A 14,132-nucleotide genomic window follows, 5' to 3' on the forward strand; every position below is an offset into this window, starting at 1 on the left:
GTAATCAAAAAAGTAGTGGAATAGTAAATCAAATGGTATTGGCGAATCGAAAAGTATCGGCAAAAAAGTATTGCGGCTTTTTAAAGACAAATTTTATTCAACAAAAGCAGTAATAACTTTAACAAAAACACCTTTAAATGATTACTCAAGAGCATATTCACCATCTGGTTCTAATATATTTCATTGTGAGGGATTTTAAAAAATGAAAAAAAGAGCAAACGTGAAAAAGTTAAATAGAGATAAAAAAAATATGCTTAGAAAGTGACAAACAGCTTCACCTCCCATCTACCTCTCCAAAACGAAGTTTTGTCCTGCGAACGGTTTTTTTTAATGTGACGAGCACGAGAATTTGATCTCAGTTCTAAAAAATGATAGGATTATTTGCCATCAATTGTGCGTCCATCAAGAATCATAGGAAGATCTCCGCTAAAAACTATGATAACTAGCATAGTAAGTGAATTCTTCTTCAGGCCAGGATCTTCCAGGTCTGGGTGAATTTCTCTTCGGAGGTTCATCAGCGATTCTTCGGTGAATAGTGTCTTGACGTTATCCAGCACACGCTGCCTTCTCATGTTTCTCAACAGCTCCATCGTACTACTTTATTCAAAGCAACTCAAAGAACTTGGTCAAAGAAATCAAACAGTGGAGAGAGAACAGCATGGTTATCGTTTCGTACCCACGCACACTCTTAATTCTTTGAAGAAACGTGCCCTTGATGGAGAGGTCATAATATCCAGAAAAAGATAACCAACTGGTTTACACCAACTACTCCCGGAAAATATGTAATCCTTTGATTAACACGTGAGCAGCTAGATCTGATCATAACCTGAACCTCAGCTGAACTCCAAGTTAGCAAGAGGTAGCTCTGAGTTATGTGTCTAAACGAAATGAGAGCGATTGACTGGAACTAAACAAAAGGGCTAAAGATGAGGTAAGAATGTGGGTGAAAAAAAATGAAAAGACCTGCGAATTGTTTTTTTTTCCAATTTTTCGAACTCGAAATCGCTACTAGTCGCTAATTTACGTACAACAGGCAAAAGTTTTTTCTGAGTTGACAGAATCTCCAATCCTCTTTTCTATCTCATGTTTTATGGTATTTATATACTTCATTACACTCACGCTCTCTTTGGTGATGAAATATTTTTTCCGAAGGAAATGTTAAATAGACACGATCAATTCACCACTTGTATGTATACGGGGCCTCGTTTCGTCCTGCGTGTGGGGGGTTATCCAAAAAAGAACAGTTACAAGTTCTCAGAGCAAGTCCTCGACAACTCTGGCAAGCTCAGGCTCGGCTTAGAATTCAAGCCGCTTAACAGTTAATTTCGAGAGAGGCACTTTCCTACTTGAACAATTTCTTGACGTCTTCCATCTATCTCATCCAGATCCCGTTCAGCATTGCTTTAGTTGTGCTTAGCAGCCGCTATCGGATTGAAAGTGCAATTTTTCGTAACTGTGCGGGTTTCTCTGTACGTATTTGTGCTGTTGTTATAATTTGTGATAGCAAATGTTGTTGAGAGCATTTCTCATCATTCACGTGAAGATGATAAAATAACGTGTCGCTAAGTGTGTCGTTGTTCATCGTTTTGCGCGGTGAGTGAGGAGTTTCTTTTCGGAAGCGCGGATCCGCAATTTTCCTGTGAGTCTTTTTTCTGCAACGGCAGCTGGTATTTTGGAGAATTGGGGGCATTCCATTCACTCCTTCTAAGATCGGATAATAAAATAAGTGAAGGAATAAATAGAAAGTTTTAAAAAATAAAATAAAAAATAAATGAATAAATAAAAATAAATTCTAGATCTAACGCTTAAAATAAAAACGAAATTAGATTCTAAACATAGAGAATTACTTTACTTCATTAATTTTTAGTTAAAGAGATGTCTGTCGCGTTCTCCACTAATCCACACTACTCGTCTTCATTTCATAAGTGTAAATATGTGCTTCGTCTGTTGAACTAATAAGTCACTTGCCCGCTTATACCTCAGACTGCGTGTTGATATTTCAATTTTTTAAAGTTTGAAATATTAATTGGTGAAGGGTTACCAGTTCTGCTAAATATGGAATAAAAACAAGAAAAAAAAAGAAGCTCGCAGCAGAAATTGTGCATCGGGATCCGAATGCGTAGCGTTTGAAACCCGACGAAGAAATATACAGGTCTAGTGCTCGTGATGCATCTGACTTCTGGATTTGTGAAAGATGTTTCGCGTTCTTGCTGTGACTACATTTGTTAACTACGTCTCAAGACTTACTTAGCACCACAGAATATCTAGTATTGAAGATTTCCCTGAATACCATCGCGAAGGGATTTTTGCGGATTCTCTACTCAGATCGAAAACTTTGAACATTAATGACCTCTGGGGAACGACCAACGGTGTTCAAAGAGCCAATACCAAGACAAATTATGAAATTTAGGATTAATCAACCAGAATTTACATCCTAGCAGTTAGTTTAATATAAGAAAAGCCCATGAATCTGCAAGGGTTTTCATAGGAGTGGCTATTCTCCTGGCTCCTAAATATCTAAAGATGGCATGGTTACGCAAAAAAAAAGCGAGTAAGATATGCTTTCGACCACAGTGTATTGTCTCCAATTTTCCTTTCACCTTTTTTTTTCTGATGAAAGTCTACAACAGATCAAAACCCAAAATCGGCTATTTCTCCAGTCCAATCTGTGGTAATCGAATGTGAAATGGCTCCAACATGATACCAAGGGCGTATTTCCTGCACCCAAGGTTTCACCACCTGTGGAACATGACATATTCTCAGCCGGATGATATCAAGCAGGATCGACACTATATTCACACCTTCTGCACAATGAGAAACACGGTCGCACCTTGTTTTGTCGGGGCAGTAATGGGGCAAAGCACTCAAGGAAGGGAGGGGATTCAATTTATTGTGGGAAAATTTGAAAAAAAACGAAAAAACACGAAGGTAAAAATGGACAGAAATAAAAAAGTAGTTACACTTTGTAGCTATATTTTAAAAAAAAAATCTGAGGCCGAGCGAACAATTTAAAGCACCTACAAGCCGACGGTCTGATTGGGGCTATATGAATTTGTGCTCTTGAAACCTGGAAAAAAATAAGAGATGGCTAATTTTGCACAAAATGCATTCATCCATCACAATTTCTGAGAACAACTTCCGTAAGTAACTAGTGAGGTGAATTTCTGCATTGGTTATCAGTGCCGTCGTCAAATCAAGGACGTCAGATATCTTTGCTACCTCCTTTAAGTGTTAGTCGTCATTTACCTTCGAATGAATCCTAAAATTATAGAAAAGATTATGAAGAAGCTGGTCCGACCAATGCCTCCCTTATGTCAGTCAGTGGAATGTAAACAGTACTTATAGGACGCTTGTAAGCACCTTGAAAATTGTAAACAACTCAAGATAAAGAAAGATTTTCACGACATACAGTTTCAACTTCTTACACATCATGGTGTTAATCCGGGATTTCTATTAAAACTGATATTTCACACTGAGTAGTGCCATTCCCCAAAGATTTATGAAGTTATATAAAATTGGTGCAATTTTGCGAGTGAACGAGGGCGTCCGACAGCGTAGTTCAGCGTAGAGGGTCAAGTCTACTTTTCGAAGAGACAAATTCAACCGTAACGGAAGTCGTTTGTCGCAAAGAATTGCTGTTGTGTCAGCCTTGCTGTCTGCTGTTACGTATGCACTTAGCGAAGAAGAGCAAAAGTTTACGGCGTGAGAAAATAGGTCGGTTTGTCTTTGTGAGCCTATTCGAGCGGCCGTTGGCGGTGTACGGAAAAACGTCCGAGCCGACTGACAAAAAAGCGCCTAAGAATGCCATTGTGGATGCGGCGCGTGTAAACCATAATGAAACGGGGCAAAAACCCGTGTGCTACTGCGGTGAGGGGAGTGCGTTCCCAGCACACACACAGCTCATTTCGCCTCATCGACATCGTCGACCACTCTCATCATTTCGTGTTGAAAAAGCGAAAGGATGAGAAACTGTGCGGCGCCAGACAACCGAGGATAATATGCCAGGAAAAAAGTTTGTGAGAGTGAATGCGACGACACCTTTTTTGGCCATGTTTCTAGCGTTTCACGCGTTTTTAGAGAGAATCTTAGTGGAGAGATGAAGTGAAGGTTGCGGTGCAGAAGGAGAAGCGGGGCTCACTGCATACTTTGGGTTTATTCATCCGAAATATTACCTTCTTTCCTAAAAAAAAATCCCTTTCCGATAGTGCTATGAGGGGAGTTCCATGAAGAGCGACTCCAATATTACTCCTTAGTCCCAGGTAAATGAACCAGAAGGTTAGATTCTGAAGAGTCGATCAATACGTTAAACTTACACATCCACCAACTGTCAAAGAGTGAATTTTCGTGTTTGCAAGGAAAAATCTCGGTTTTATTGGACAACTCTTCCAGAACTGAGGCTGCAACGAGATGGCGTAAATCAAAAAGTGGTTGCTTCTCGTTCCATTATGAAAACACGTTGGTGAAATAACTAGTGCGAGACTCTTCCACGTGCTCACTCAAAAATCCTGGGCTTGCCGTCCACAGGGCAGTCTGGGTGCAGATGCCCATGAAAATCACGTGTGAGCGCATAATTTTATGAAATTGTGAAGTTACAAGGAATTAGACGCCGTGACAACAATTATCTCAGAATATTTACCTCGTTAAATGTTAATGTAATATGGCACCGCCTTTTTCTCCAAAGAATTACTTTAATTAGAAAAAGAAGTCCAAAACTTTTCCAGAATTCACGTAAAAATCCAAACAAAAAAGGTTTAAAGGAAGGTTCGTGTACGCATTTCTGAGATAGTAAGATTTGTTTGTGAGGCTTAAGATCCGAAATAGGTGTTTGCATGGCAGAATTTCGTGCAGACCTGTGCAAGTTAGGTGTGCAGTGAAACGTACGAATGGAATTTTTGAAGCAAAAAAAAATGATTTTACTAAGGCACAATGAAAACAGCATGCGAATTGCACGATTAAGCACAATTGTCTAAATGATACTAATGTAAAATATAAACAAAAACATATAAATAATAGAGAAATCGCACAAGTCTAGTAGTGTATAAACTTCTCCAACCTTTTTTGTATGGAGAATAAATTATTTGTTATAATCTGTTGTCGGATTGGTGTTTTTTTTTTGAAATTATATTCCTTATTCCATTATTTTGACTCAAAATGAATCAACTTCTTTTTTGTATAATCATTGGAAAAGGGCATTATTTCGTTCCTTTTCTAATGAATTTAAATTTATGGACGAATGTGATGCGTGAAATAAACTATCCAACTCTACTTTTCGCAGCTGTGTTATCCAGCATAACGCGATTGATCTGTTGGTGCAAGTCGGTGCAGCGACGCCACTTTGCTGGACCTAATCGCTCCTCGGATGAACATATGGCAGTGCTGAATGGCCGGAGATATATGACCGCCTCGTGAAGCGTTTTTTCACGGACGGATTTTTGTTGAATAGTAACATATCCCAGTTAGGTATGCCCACATCCACTCCAGCGGTTCAAAGAGCAGTTCAAAATAAAGCGTTCTCCTCGAATCTAGTTCTACCGATCGATTTGACCGGAACAATTCATTTTATCTGAGGTGAAACGATTGGAAACGGTGCTAGCGGCGACCTGGATGTGTACAATGACATCTCAGAATAAGTCTTTGTCTGATGTTAGCGGCTTCCGTTGATACGTCACCGCTTCATGGATTTATCATTCACACCTACTTGAACCTTGTTAGTCTTAGTATTCAGTACAGCGTAACGCTACAGTAGTCTGCAATCGTATGGATTTTCTTTTTCTTGAAAAGTCAGGTTTATTTTTTTCAAACGTAGCTTTTCAATCCAGATCACTGCCGCTGTTACATAACTTATGGTACCTATCTGCAATGCTTTTATTATGAAATCGTTTCTTCTTTATTCCTGTAGAAAATACCGACGAAATTTGACAGATGATTTAAACTTCGTAGGGTCATCCTATAAATAATGTGGTTTTTCAGCAGCACCTAAGAAAAGCTACTCGTCATGGGCAAGTAAAGTTTTTAGCGGAGACATTAAAGTTCTATCAGAAAGATAGAAGAGGATTGTGTAAAATGAAGGAGAGTGTCTCCTAAATCTTGAAAAGTGTGGTGTATTTTAGCTTTAGGAAGGAAAAAAGGATAGAATATTGCACTACTTTTGGAGTGAAACATTACAATTAAGGGATTAATATGGGGTGTAAGAAGCACTTCCGTAATCCAAGTTTTCATAGTATTAAATTTCCGCTTTATTTCTGTAATTTTAGAACAAAGATAGGTTTCATAATCGATTTCAGATTCTGCGGATGAAAACTGCCCATTTGTGTCTGCATACAAAATATTACTAGGTAATATCTCACGTGCAAGGCTGCGCTGACGTCTCACACGCAACCACACCTACCCCTCAACAACTGGACCTTCGAACACAATTTTATAGCCATGTACGGGATCAATATTTGAAAAAAGTTACTTCATTACAATTTTCTGCGAAGTTTCAGAGCCACACACTTAAAGCATTTTTAATTTTTGCACCTTTCTTCGCTGCGAAGTTGATTGCACTCACAGAAACACAACGGAATGATGTCACTGCTGTTCGGCGGTCTGTTCATAGTGTGCGTTTCCCTGGCACTTTCGAATACGGTAGGACTCTAGGTATCATCGACCGGGTGAAACACACGGTGAACTAGCACATCACACTGTAGGACCGTTCAGCCTATTGTATCCTGCCTTTCAATGAGTGAATCACGAAATGCTTAAGAGGTGGTGGGAGGAAGAGTTTTACCTAAGGTTAATTGTTGGGGCATGAGAAGGAAACCCTTGTTTCTGTGAACGTGTGAATGTGAGTAAAGAGCATTCGTGTGAAAACAAACGAGCCGGGGACGAATTCGGCTCGGAAAACTCACGTCGGCTTTTCCTCGTTCCAGTGGGATTAAATCACTCTATATGACTGAAATTGTAGCATATAAGCAAATTACAATAGATAACACTTTTCTATGGCGACATGATAATAATTATACTTATTATCATTGTAATTATGTATAATAAACGGATATCTTCCCCTGTTCCTGTGACATAAAGTTGTCCTGATACTGTGTAACTGCAGGCACGTCAGTCTTTCATACAAAATTTATTAATCTCCGCTCACTTTACTGACAACAGTATGAGAAGACAGGAATGCTAGAAGGTGTATTCGATGGTTAGTTTTCGCATGAGGTTCATGAAAGTCTTCTCAAACTTGTACGGAAATATTTTGTTTTTGTTTTCTTAAGGAATGTTGAACAACACGCTGTAGGAGATTGTAAGTTTAAAATGAATGGAGAGTGCTCATGATCACTACCACAAAATTCATTTAAAAAATAAAGAAATCTCAGAAACTTCTAAGCGGAATTCTGAACACCTCTCTTCAATGATTACGTGGTCCGCCGATAACCCACGAAGGAGTTTTGTGTGTCGGGTTGGTGCAACTCCGGACAACCTTTTAGACTCGGAAAGCTTCCTCAGTGACTGACTGCTCGCGAGGGAGTTGAGCTGGGACAGTCCTTGAAGTCGGTGAAGCCCAGAAATTGCTTTTGTTCCCGGTGCATGGGTGTCCTTCCTTTCAGTCGTGTTCGGGATCACACATGTGAACTGCTTGTAGGTGAAAAACACGAACCAAATAGGGTTGGAGCATCGTCAGGGATCCGAATCTGTTTTCTTGTACAAAAATATGGACTTGCTGGTCTTCCACTACTTAGGAATCCTGCATTCAGCGACAGCCTGCTTTTGGAGAGCTTCGTCGTTCTTCACCCATAAGAAGGTATGTCGAACTTCGAAAGGGAAGACGTATGTGATGAGATATCAGAGTGAACGCAACTAGTCATAATTCTTGAAGAGGTCAGATTACAAATCATTTATAACCTTCTCAATCGTCTTTTTTTCAGATTTACATACTCAATCAAGCTAAGCCATCCAAAAAATCACTTTCGAGTAGCCAGCCGGCATGAGAGCGTCTTCTAGGGAACACACACTCTTAAATGTTTAATATCGGAAATCTTATGAGAATGAAAGTGAGTCATTTCAGCAATGTGAGTTATTCCTATCGATGATTAAAAACAAAGAAACCCTTCATGTTTTTTTGAGCAAAGCATTCGATAGGAAAATTTCCTTCTAGGTTTTCACATTCGGATTCCAATCTGTTGATGTAGTTCTAGTTTACAAGAAAACTATTCTACATTTTAGGCGTTGTAATACGAAAAAAAATTAATCATTTTTGTATTTTTTGCACCTTGACCATACTCGCAGGAGTGGTGTTCAGACTTGCATTCCTCTCACAAGCGCAAGAATGTAGTACAAGTACTTCAGTGTTGAACTTGTAAGGTTACTGCCTGCGAGTTCTAATAATTAAACCACCTCAATAGAAATTGTTTTTGATCACACAGACCCATTCTCAGAATTATTCTGCTTTCAAAAGGAAATATCGCTTTCATGCCACGCTATTGGCACTTTTTTCCAGCGTGTTCTTCTGAAAAATTTCTGTATGTGGTGTGTATGAAGTACAAAGCTTCTTGGACTAAAATTTTGTTCCACACAAAGCCTCCTCTTGTTCTGCACGACTCATAAACCTAAATTCTTTTTAGATTATATCTTGCGTAAAAATATATGGGTGGAATCCTTAATGTATTCTTAAGTGAGTGAAACGCTGTACATTTCGTGGACGACACCACTTCATAGTCTTTTCTCTCTTTCTCTTTCTCTCCCTGCCTCTCTCTCTCTCGCTGTTAAAGGCATCACCACACGAATCTGAGGTACGGATTTCAGGTGGAGTTTTCTTATACGGGGTTGTAGATTAAGGAGAGGAGGGTGATTCCGTACATTTCTTCCTAATTGCCGTAAAAATGGATGCGAGGCGTGCACAAGGCTGGCGCGCTCCAATCGAACTCCTTGTAGGAAATAGCGCGCCGGAACGCTCGAAGCCGTATCGTCCGGACCTTTTTTTACGGCAATTAGGAAGAAACGGACGGAATCACCCATCTCTCCATAATCTACGATCCCGTATACGAATACTCTACCTGAAATCTGTACCACCTCAGATTCGTGGGGTGATGCCTTTAATATCTCGGCAAGAGTTCAGGAAAGGTTCGATGATTATCATTGTCTCGTGCATACGGTGGCGGACTGCCGCGATCCAGGTGCAATTGTCGCCTGCTGCAGTCGAAGTGCAGAGATGAGTAAAGGTCCCACCACAATAGCTACTACTAGTTCATACCTCGCTAGCCTATAAAAACTTTAGAGGCACTTTTGTTTTATCACGTTCGACTATGACTGGAATTCGGAACGATTGATTGATTTTTATGGTTGTCCCTGCACCCAAACACGAGATTAATTTGAGATATGTTGAGATGACCACACCATCTTTTATGTATGAAAACGAACTCAAAACAGCTGCGAATCATGTAGTAGGACAAATTTTAATATGCACCTTCCAGGAACGAAAAACGAGACGACGTGACTAGTAGTCATCTCTCTAAGCGTGAACAAAATCAATCACTGAAGAATGTGTTGCGTTCTTTAGCAATGAATCCTACCACGATTTTGCCAATCATCTGAAGAAAAGAAGGCAAAACTGCGCCATAGTTTGCAAATAGTATACAAACTATAATGCCGATTAATACTAGCTGCTAAAAATGCTGAAAATTTGTTTGACATATTAGCGCATCGGTAGGGGACAATTAACTGCTGCTGATGCTGCTTCTTCTGGCGGACGTGGCGCGCATTCCTGCTCTGGTAGACCTGGCACGTTATTAGATTCGTAGGAGGATCCGGTGCAAAAAGATCGTTACCCACGCACTTTCTTCGCGACAATTAGAAGGAATTGAGCATCATCGCGATTACGCCCATTAACTACCATGTGATCGCAATCTATTCATGAAGAGATCCTAACACCTTTAATTTCGTTTGCTGTCATTAAGTATTTGGTCAATAATATACACGATAGAAATCATATGTCACAGTATAACCGCGGCGCGGTTGACAATAGCTTTTACCATCAAAGCCACTGGAAGGCAGCATAAAACGAAGTATCGGACTTGTAGTCTCCATGGGACAATAAAGAGCTATTGTACGTTAGAACTTAGTACGGCTACACTCCTTTTTCCCAGTCAGTTCTCAAAAAGGCTGCACGAGCTCAGTTCTACGAACCACATTAACGTCCACTGTGCACGTGCCGCGTCCAAGAGCGAGCGGTCAAAGATCGAAGAGGTCTCCTCGGCAGCCTATTCAAGCAAAGCCAACGAATTGATTGTCATCGAACCGCACACCGCTATGTGTGGTTCTAGCGAACCTCTAACAAAATCAATAAATCGTAATTCGGAGGCTTTAAAAAGTAGAATAAACACATTCAAAATTTGCGAAATCGAACGACTGTGATCTTTACATGAACCGCAGCGATTCAAATGAAAATCTTCATCAAGTGCGTAGGCACTGAAATAGTCAAGTACCTCTAAGTGAAATAAAAGTAAGGATAAAACGATGAAGTGTACGGCGTTGTTCAATGCATGGGATGCGCCAAAGCGTTCACTACAATTCAGGATCGTTTCGAGCTTAGGTACGCGTATCCAGCCTGTACAGTGACCAGCGAGGGCCAGTCGAAGACCAAATCAGTCTTTCTATCCTTTTAGACAAGTATGTTACCAAATCATCGACCCCACTGAGATGGAAGGCTTGGTTGGGATCGGGGTTCATTCGAAATCTTCCAACGTCTCAAACATGTATGAAAGAGACGGAAAAAAGCTGGGCAAGTAAATCCGTCACCTGGGTTGTATCGAACTCGTATAAGGATCTTTTTTTCAAACGAGCAGATCGCGAAAGAGACAGACGTGTAGGATCAAATTCTGATTTTTAGAGACATTTTTGAGAACAGACACTAAATCTCGCCATAAATCGCCAGCTATTACATGCGTTTGTTCCATATTTTACAGTATTTATTTGTACCTAAATAAATAAATAATCAATATAATTTATGTGCATATGTGTATGCTTGCATGTATATTCCATATGTCGTACGGATGGCCAAATTTTTGCTGTACTTTGTACAACAGAAATTACGTGAAAACAACTTACAACTTGTACGCAAGTATTTTGGGATAAGCTGCAGGTTTCACTCCAAGTTTTGCGTGGATGGCTCAGTTCATCGGAATCGATCCAGTAATCATGTCGATTTTGCTGGATGTACTCTAGCTCTGGACGCAGTACAACGTTGCTAGCTAGGGTTTTTGCGTGTAGTGACACTTATCACTATGAAGCCTGAAATTACTGATTTCCCCAGTTGATTGATTTTTCTGAACTGATTGTCGATTGCTGATAAAACTTTGATGCTAAGTCACTTGCATACGTTGGCCACTAGTTCGTGAACAGATTCTATCGAAAATTTTGATTATATTGATCCGCTGATTTTTCTTTTACATCATTCTGGGGCTCATAGGACCTCGTGCACACATATTCGCGCATACCCTAATTATAAATATGGCGAACATTTCAAGTAAAATATTCAAGTTGACGTCAGCGTTGGAAAGTGAGGACGCGGCAAAGTAAGGTTTGTCAGCCCTATCAAAGATTAAATGGTAAAATTTGAGGGAGTTGATACTTCTTTGCGAAGTGGTTGTGTCCTATCAGGGCCTTCTAGTCTACAGTATAACATTGTATAAATATCGAGGGCGTGTATGTGTAACGACTTAGCAATAATTCTGCATGATGTCACGGTTGCACCCGAAGCAGTGCGGTGGAGCGTAGCGGCTAGGATCGAGTGAGAACCCCTGCTACCACCGTTCACTGCTGCAGTTTGCGATGGTCCCACCTCGGTTCCAACCGCTCTCTCCACCGCGCCGCTTCGAGCGCAACCGCTTACGCAACTGCACCCAGCTTCAGGTCGTTTTGACGCGACTGTGCATCTGAAACAGGACAGACACAATGTTATCTTTGTAGTTTGCAAATAAGAATTCCTGAAGGAACCGGGATTGCCCCTTTCTCTAACGTATGAAGGAGTTATGTGCGTGTTTGGTCACACTGAATTTTCTAAACATTATCTCTCAACGGTTTTTTCCCCAATCAAATGATTCCTTCTTTCTGCTTTAGAATCTTGTATCCCTTCTGTCTAGCGTGTCAAGTGAGGAAAACTGAGATGTTGACCACCAATTTGTGCCATTCCGCACCACACGGTGCCAGCGTTTTCACGTATTTTCTATATTCACGAAAGTGCACTTTCGGAAGTGCAAAGCGGATGAAACGAATTTCATAACGTGACCAACATTTAAGTGGACTTCAAAGCAATCATTTGAGATTTTGAGCAGCACAGTTAGCAACGATTGCGGAGTTAGGAATAAAAAAAAAGACGTGGATGTCATGGATTTTTGTTTGAAAAAAAAGAACCTTTTGAGTTCGATACTATCGAGGTGAAACTTGCAGTTTTCAATAACATGTTTGAGACGTCGGAAGATCGAATGAACCCCAATCCCAACCAAGGCTTTCATCCCTTCAGCATCGATAAACTGGTACCAGACTTGTCTAAAGGGATAGAAACACTGATTTGATTTTCGGCTGGCCCTCGCCAGTCACTGTATAGGCCACACACGTGTATCTAAACTCGGAACGATCCTGAAATGTAGTGAACGCCTTGGCGCATCCCAATAAGCATTGAACAACGCCGTACACTTCATCGTTTTATCCAATATTTCCTTAGAGGTACATAATATCTGAGTGTCTACCACTGATAAATTTTCATTTATCGCTGCGGTTCATGTAAAGATCACAGTCGTTCGATTTCGCAAATTTTGAATGTGTTTTTCTATTTTTTAAAAATTAATTTATTGATTTTGTTAATTTTGCAATACACACATAGCGGTGTGAGGCGATGATTACAAACTCCTTATGGGGATGTGCTTACGCGTTCGACTTCAACTCAGACTTCGTTTGAGGTTCATGAACGCTCGTGCAGCCTTGACTTGCTGGGGATAGCCGATGTGCCAAGTCAGTGTTTTTACTGTCTCAGATAAGTCCGATACCGATTTATCGACCCCAGAGGGATGAAAGGCTTGGTTTGCAGTAAGGCGGATTCGAACCTCCGATCGATTCGACTAGCCCTAGCGGAACCTCTTACCTACTAGTCTACACCGCCCCATTGATTTAATTACCCAAGTTTGAGGCAGTACGAATCCTGGGTTCCCTTCATGGCGTCAGGAACAACGAAATCGCCCGAAGATCATCCAATACTGGGAGTAGCAAAATTACGACAATCATTTGCAAAGGCGCGAAATTTGAATACATTACTCAATGGTGTGAAGAAATTTCAAGATGAAAATGGGATCAAGATGGGATACGCTGCCGCCAGCATTACAGCTCCTAGATCTACACAAAATTAAACGCCACGATTTATACGAGCAGGCTGTGATGGATATTTCTGACGATGTGGTCGCTCGAATTCGTGCGCTTGGCGAAAATGGTTCATCTGAATCAATCAAGAAACTTGAAGAACAGTTGGAAAACTTTTTCGACATGTTCCCACCTCCGCAGTTTCGTCCGATTGTGTTGGAAAATGTTAAACAACTACCGAAAATACCGGAAAACTGTCTTGATACAATTATGGATGACAAGGGTTTCCATAATGCTTGTCAGATAACGGTGCAGCAGTAGATTTGGCTGCGTAACAACTATCTATTTGTGGAAGCGTTTTCAATCAGTGCAGTTTGAAAAGAAAACAAGATCTTTCATCTGAGGAGCCATCAAACACTAACTTCTCCACGTTGGAAACAACCAGAGCACGTCGCCAATGGAGTGAGATCGAAGATTTGATCAGGTTTTGTGGCAGTCACGAAGATCTCTTCAAACCAAAGACTTCATACATGCGAGTTCTTCTCTGCTACAACTGGCGATGCGATGGTGGGCTCATTGAGGTACGAGCTGACCATGGCTGCACATGATGTCGCAATCGCGTCGTTTGGTGGCTTTCCAGTCGGGCCCATGCCACAATTTCGCTTGGGGTCTCGAAGCGTGCCGGACAAGCATCTGGAAAGCCACCAAACGACGCGATTGCGACACATGCTGGACATGTTTCCAAAGTCTTCGCACGAGAGTGTAAGTGACTTGGCGATGATACCTGGTGACGTCCATGTCAT

The 14,132-nt window shown here is 40.8% G+C and overlaps 2 protein-coding genes across 3 annotated transcripts; one reads left to right on the top strand and one right to left on the bottom strand.

Moving 5' to 3' along the window:
• Window positions 1–13,311: 13,311 nt before the first annotated feature.
• RB195_017949 (uncharacterized protein) lies at window positions 13,312–13,650 on the top strand (the record flags this gene model as incomplete). 2 transcript variants are annotated; one of them, XM_013448471.2, is made up of 1 exon in its annotated part: window positions 13,312–13,650. In XM_013448471.2, one exon carries the CDS (start codon window positions 13,312–13,314, stop codon window positions 13,648–13,650), a length of 339 nt encoding a protein of 112 aa, XP_013303925.2. The 2 variants fall into 2 exon arrangements, with proteins under 2 accessions (XP_013303925.2, XP_064041040.1); XM_064185159.1 differs by having other exon boundaries at window positions 13,318–13,650.
• A 203-nt stretch (window positions 13,651–13,853) lies between these two features.
• On the bottom strand, window positions 13,854–14,132 carry RB195_017950 (uncharacterized protein; the record flags this gene model as incomplete). Its single annotated transcript, XM_064185160.1, has 1 exon — window positions 13,854–14,132. One exon carries the CDS (start codon window positions 14,130–14,132, stop codon window positions 13,854–13,856), a length of 279 nt encoding a protein of 92 aa, XP_064041041.1.

The sequence above is a fragment of the Necator americanus genome, chromosome II (genome assembly GCF_031761385.1).
Source record: "Necator americanus strain Aroian chromosome II, whole genome shotgun sequence".
Taxonomy (NCBI): Eukaryota; Metazoa; Nematoda; class Chromadorea; order Rhabditida; family Ancylostomatidae; genus Necator; species Necator americanus.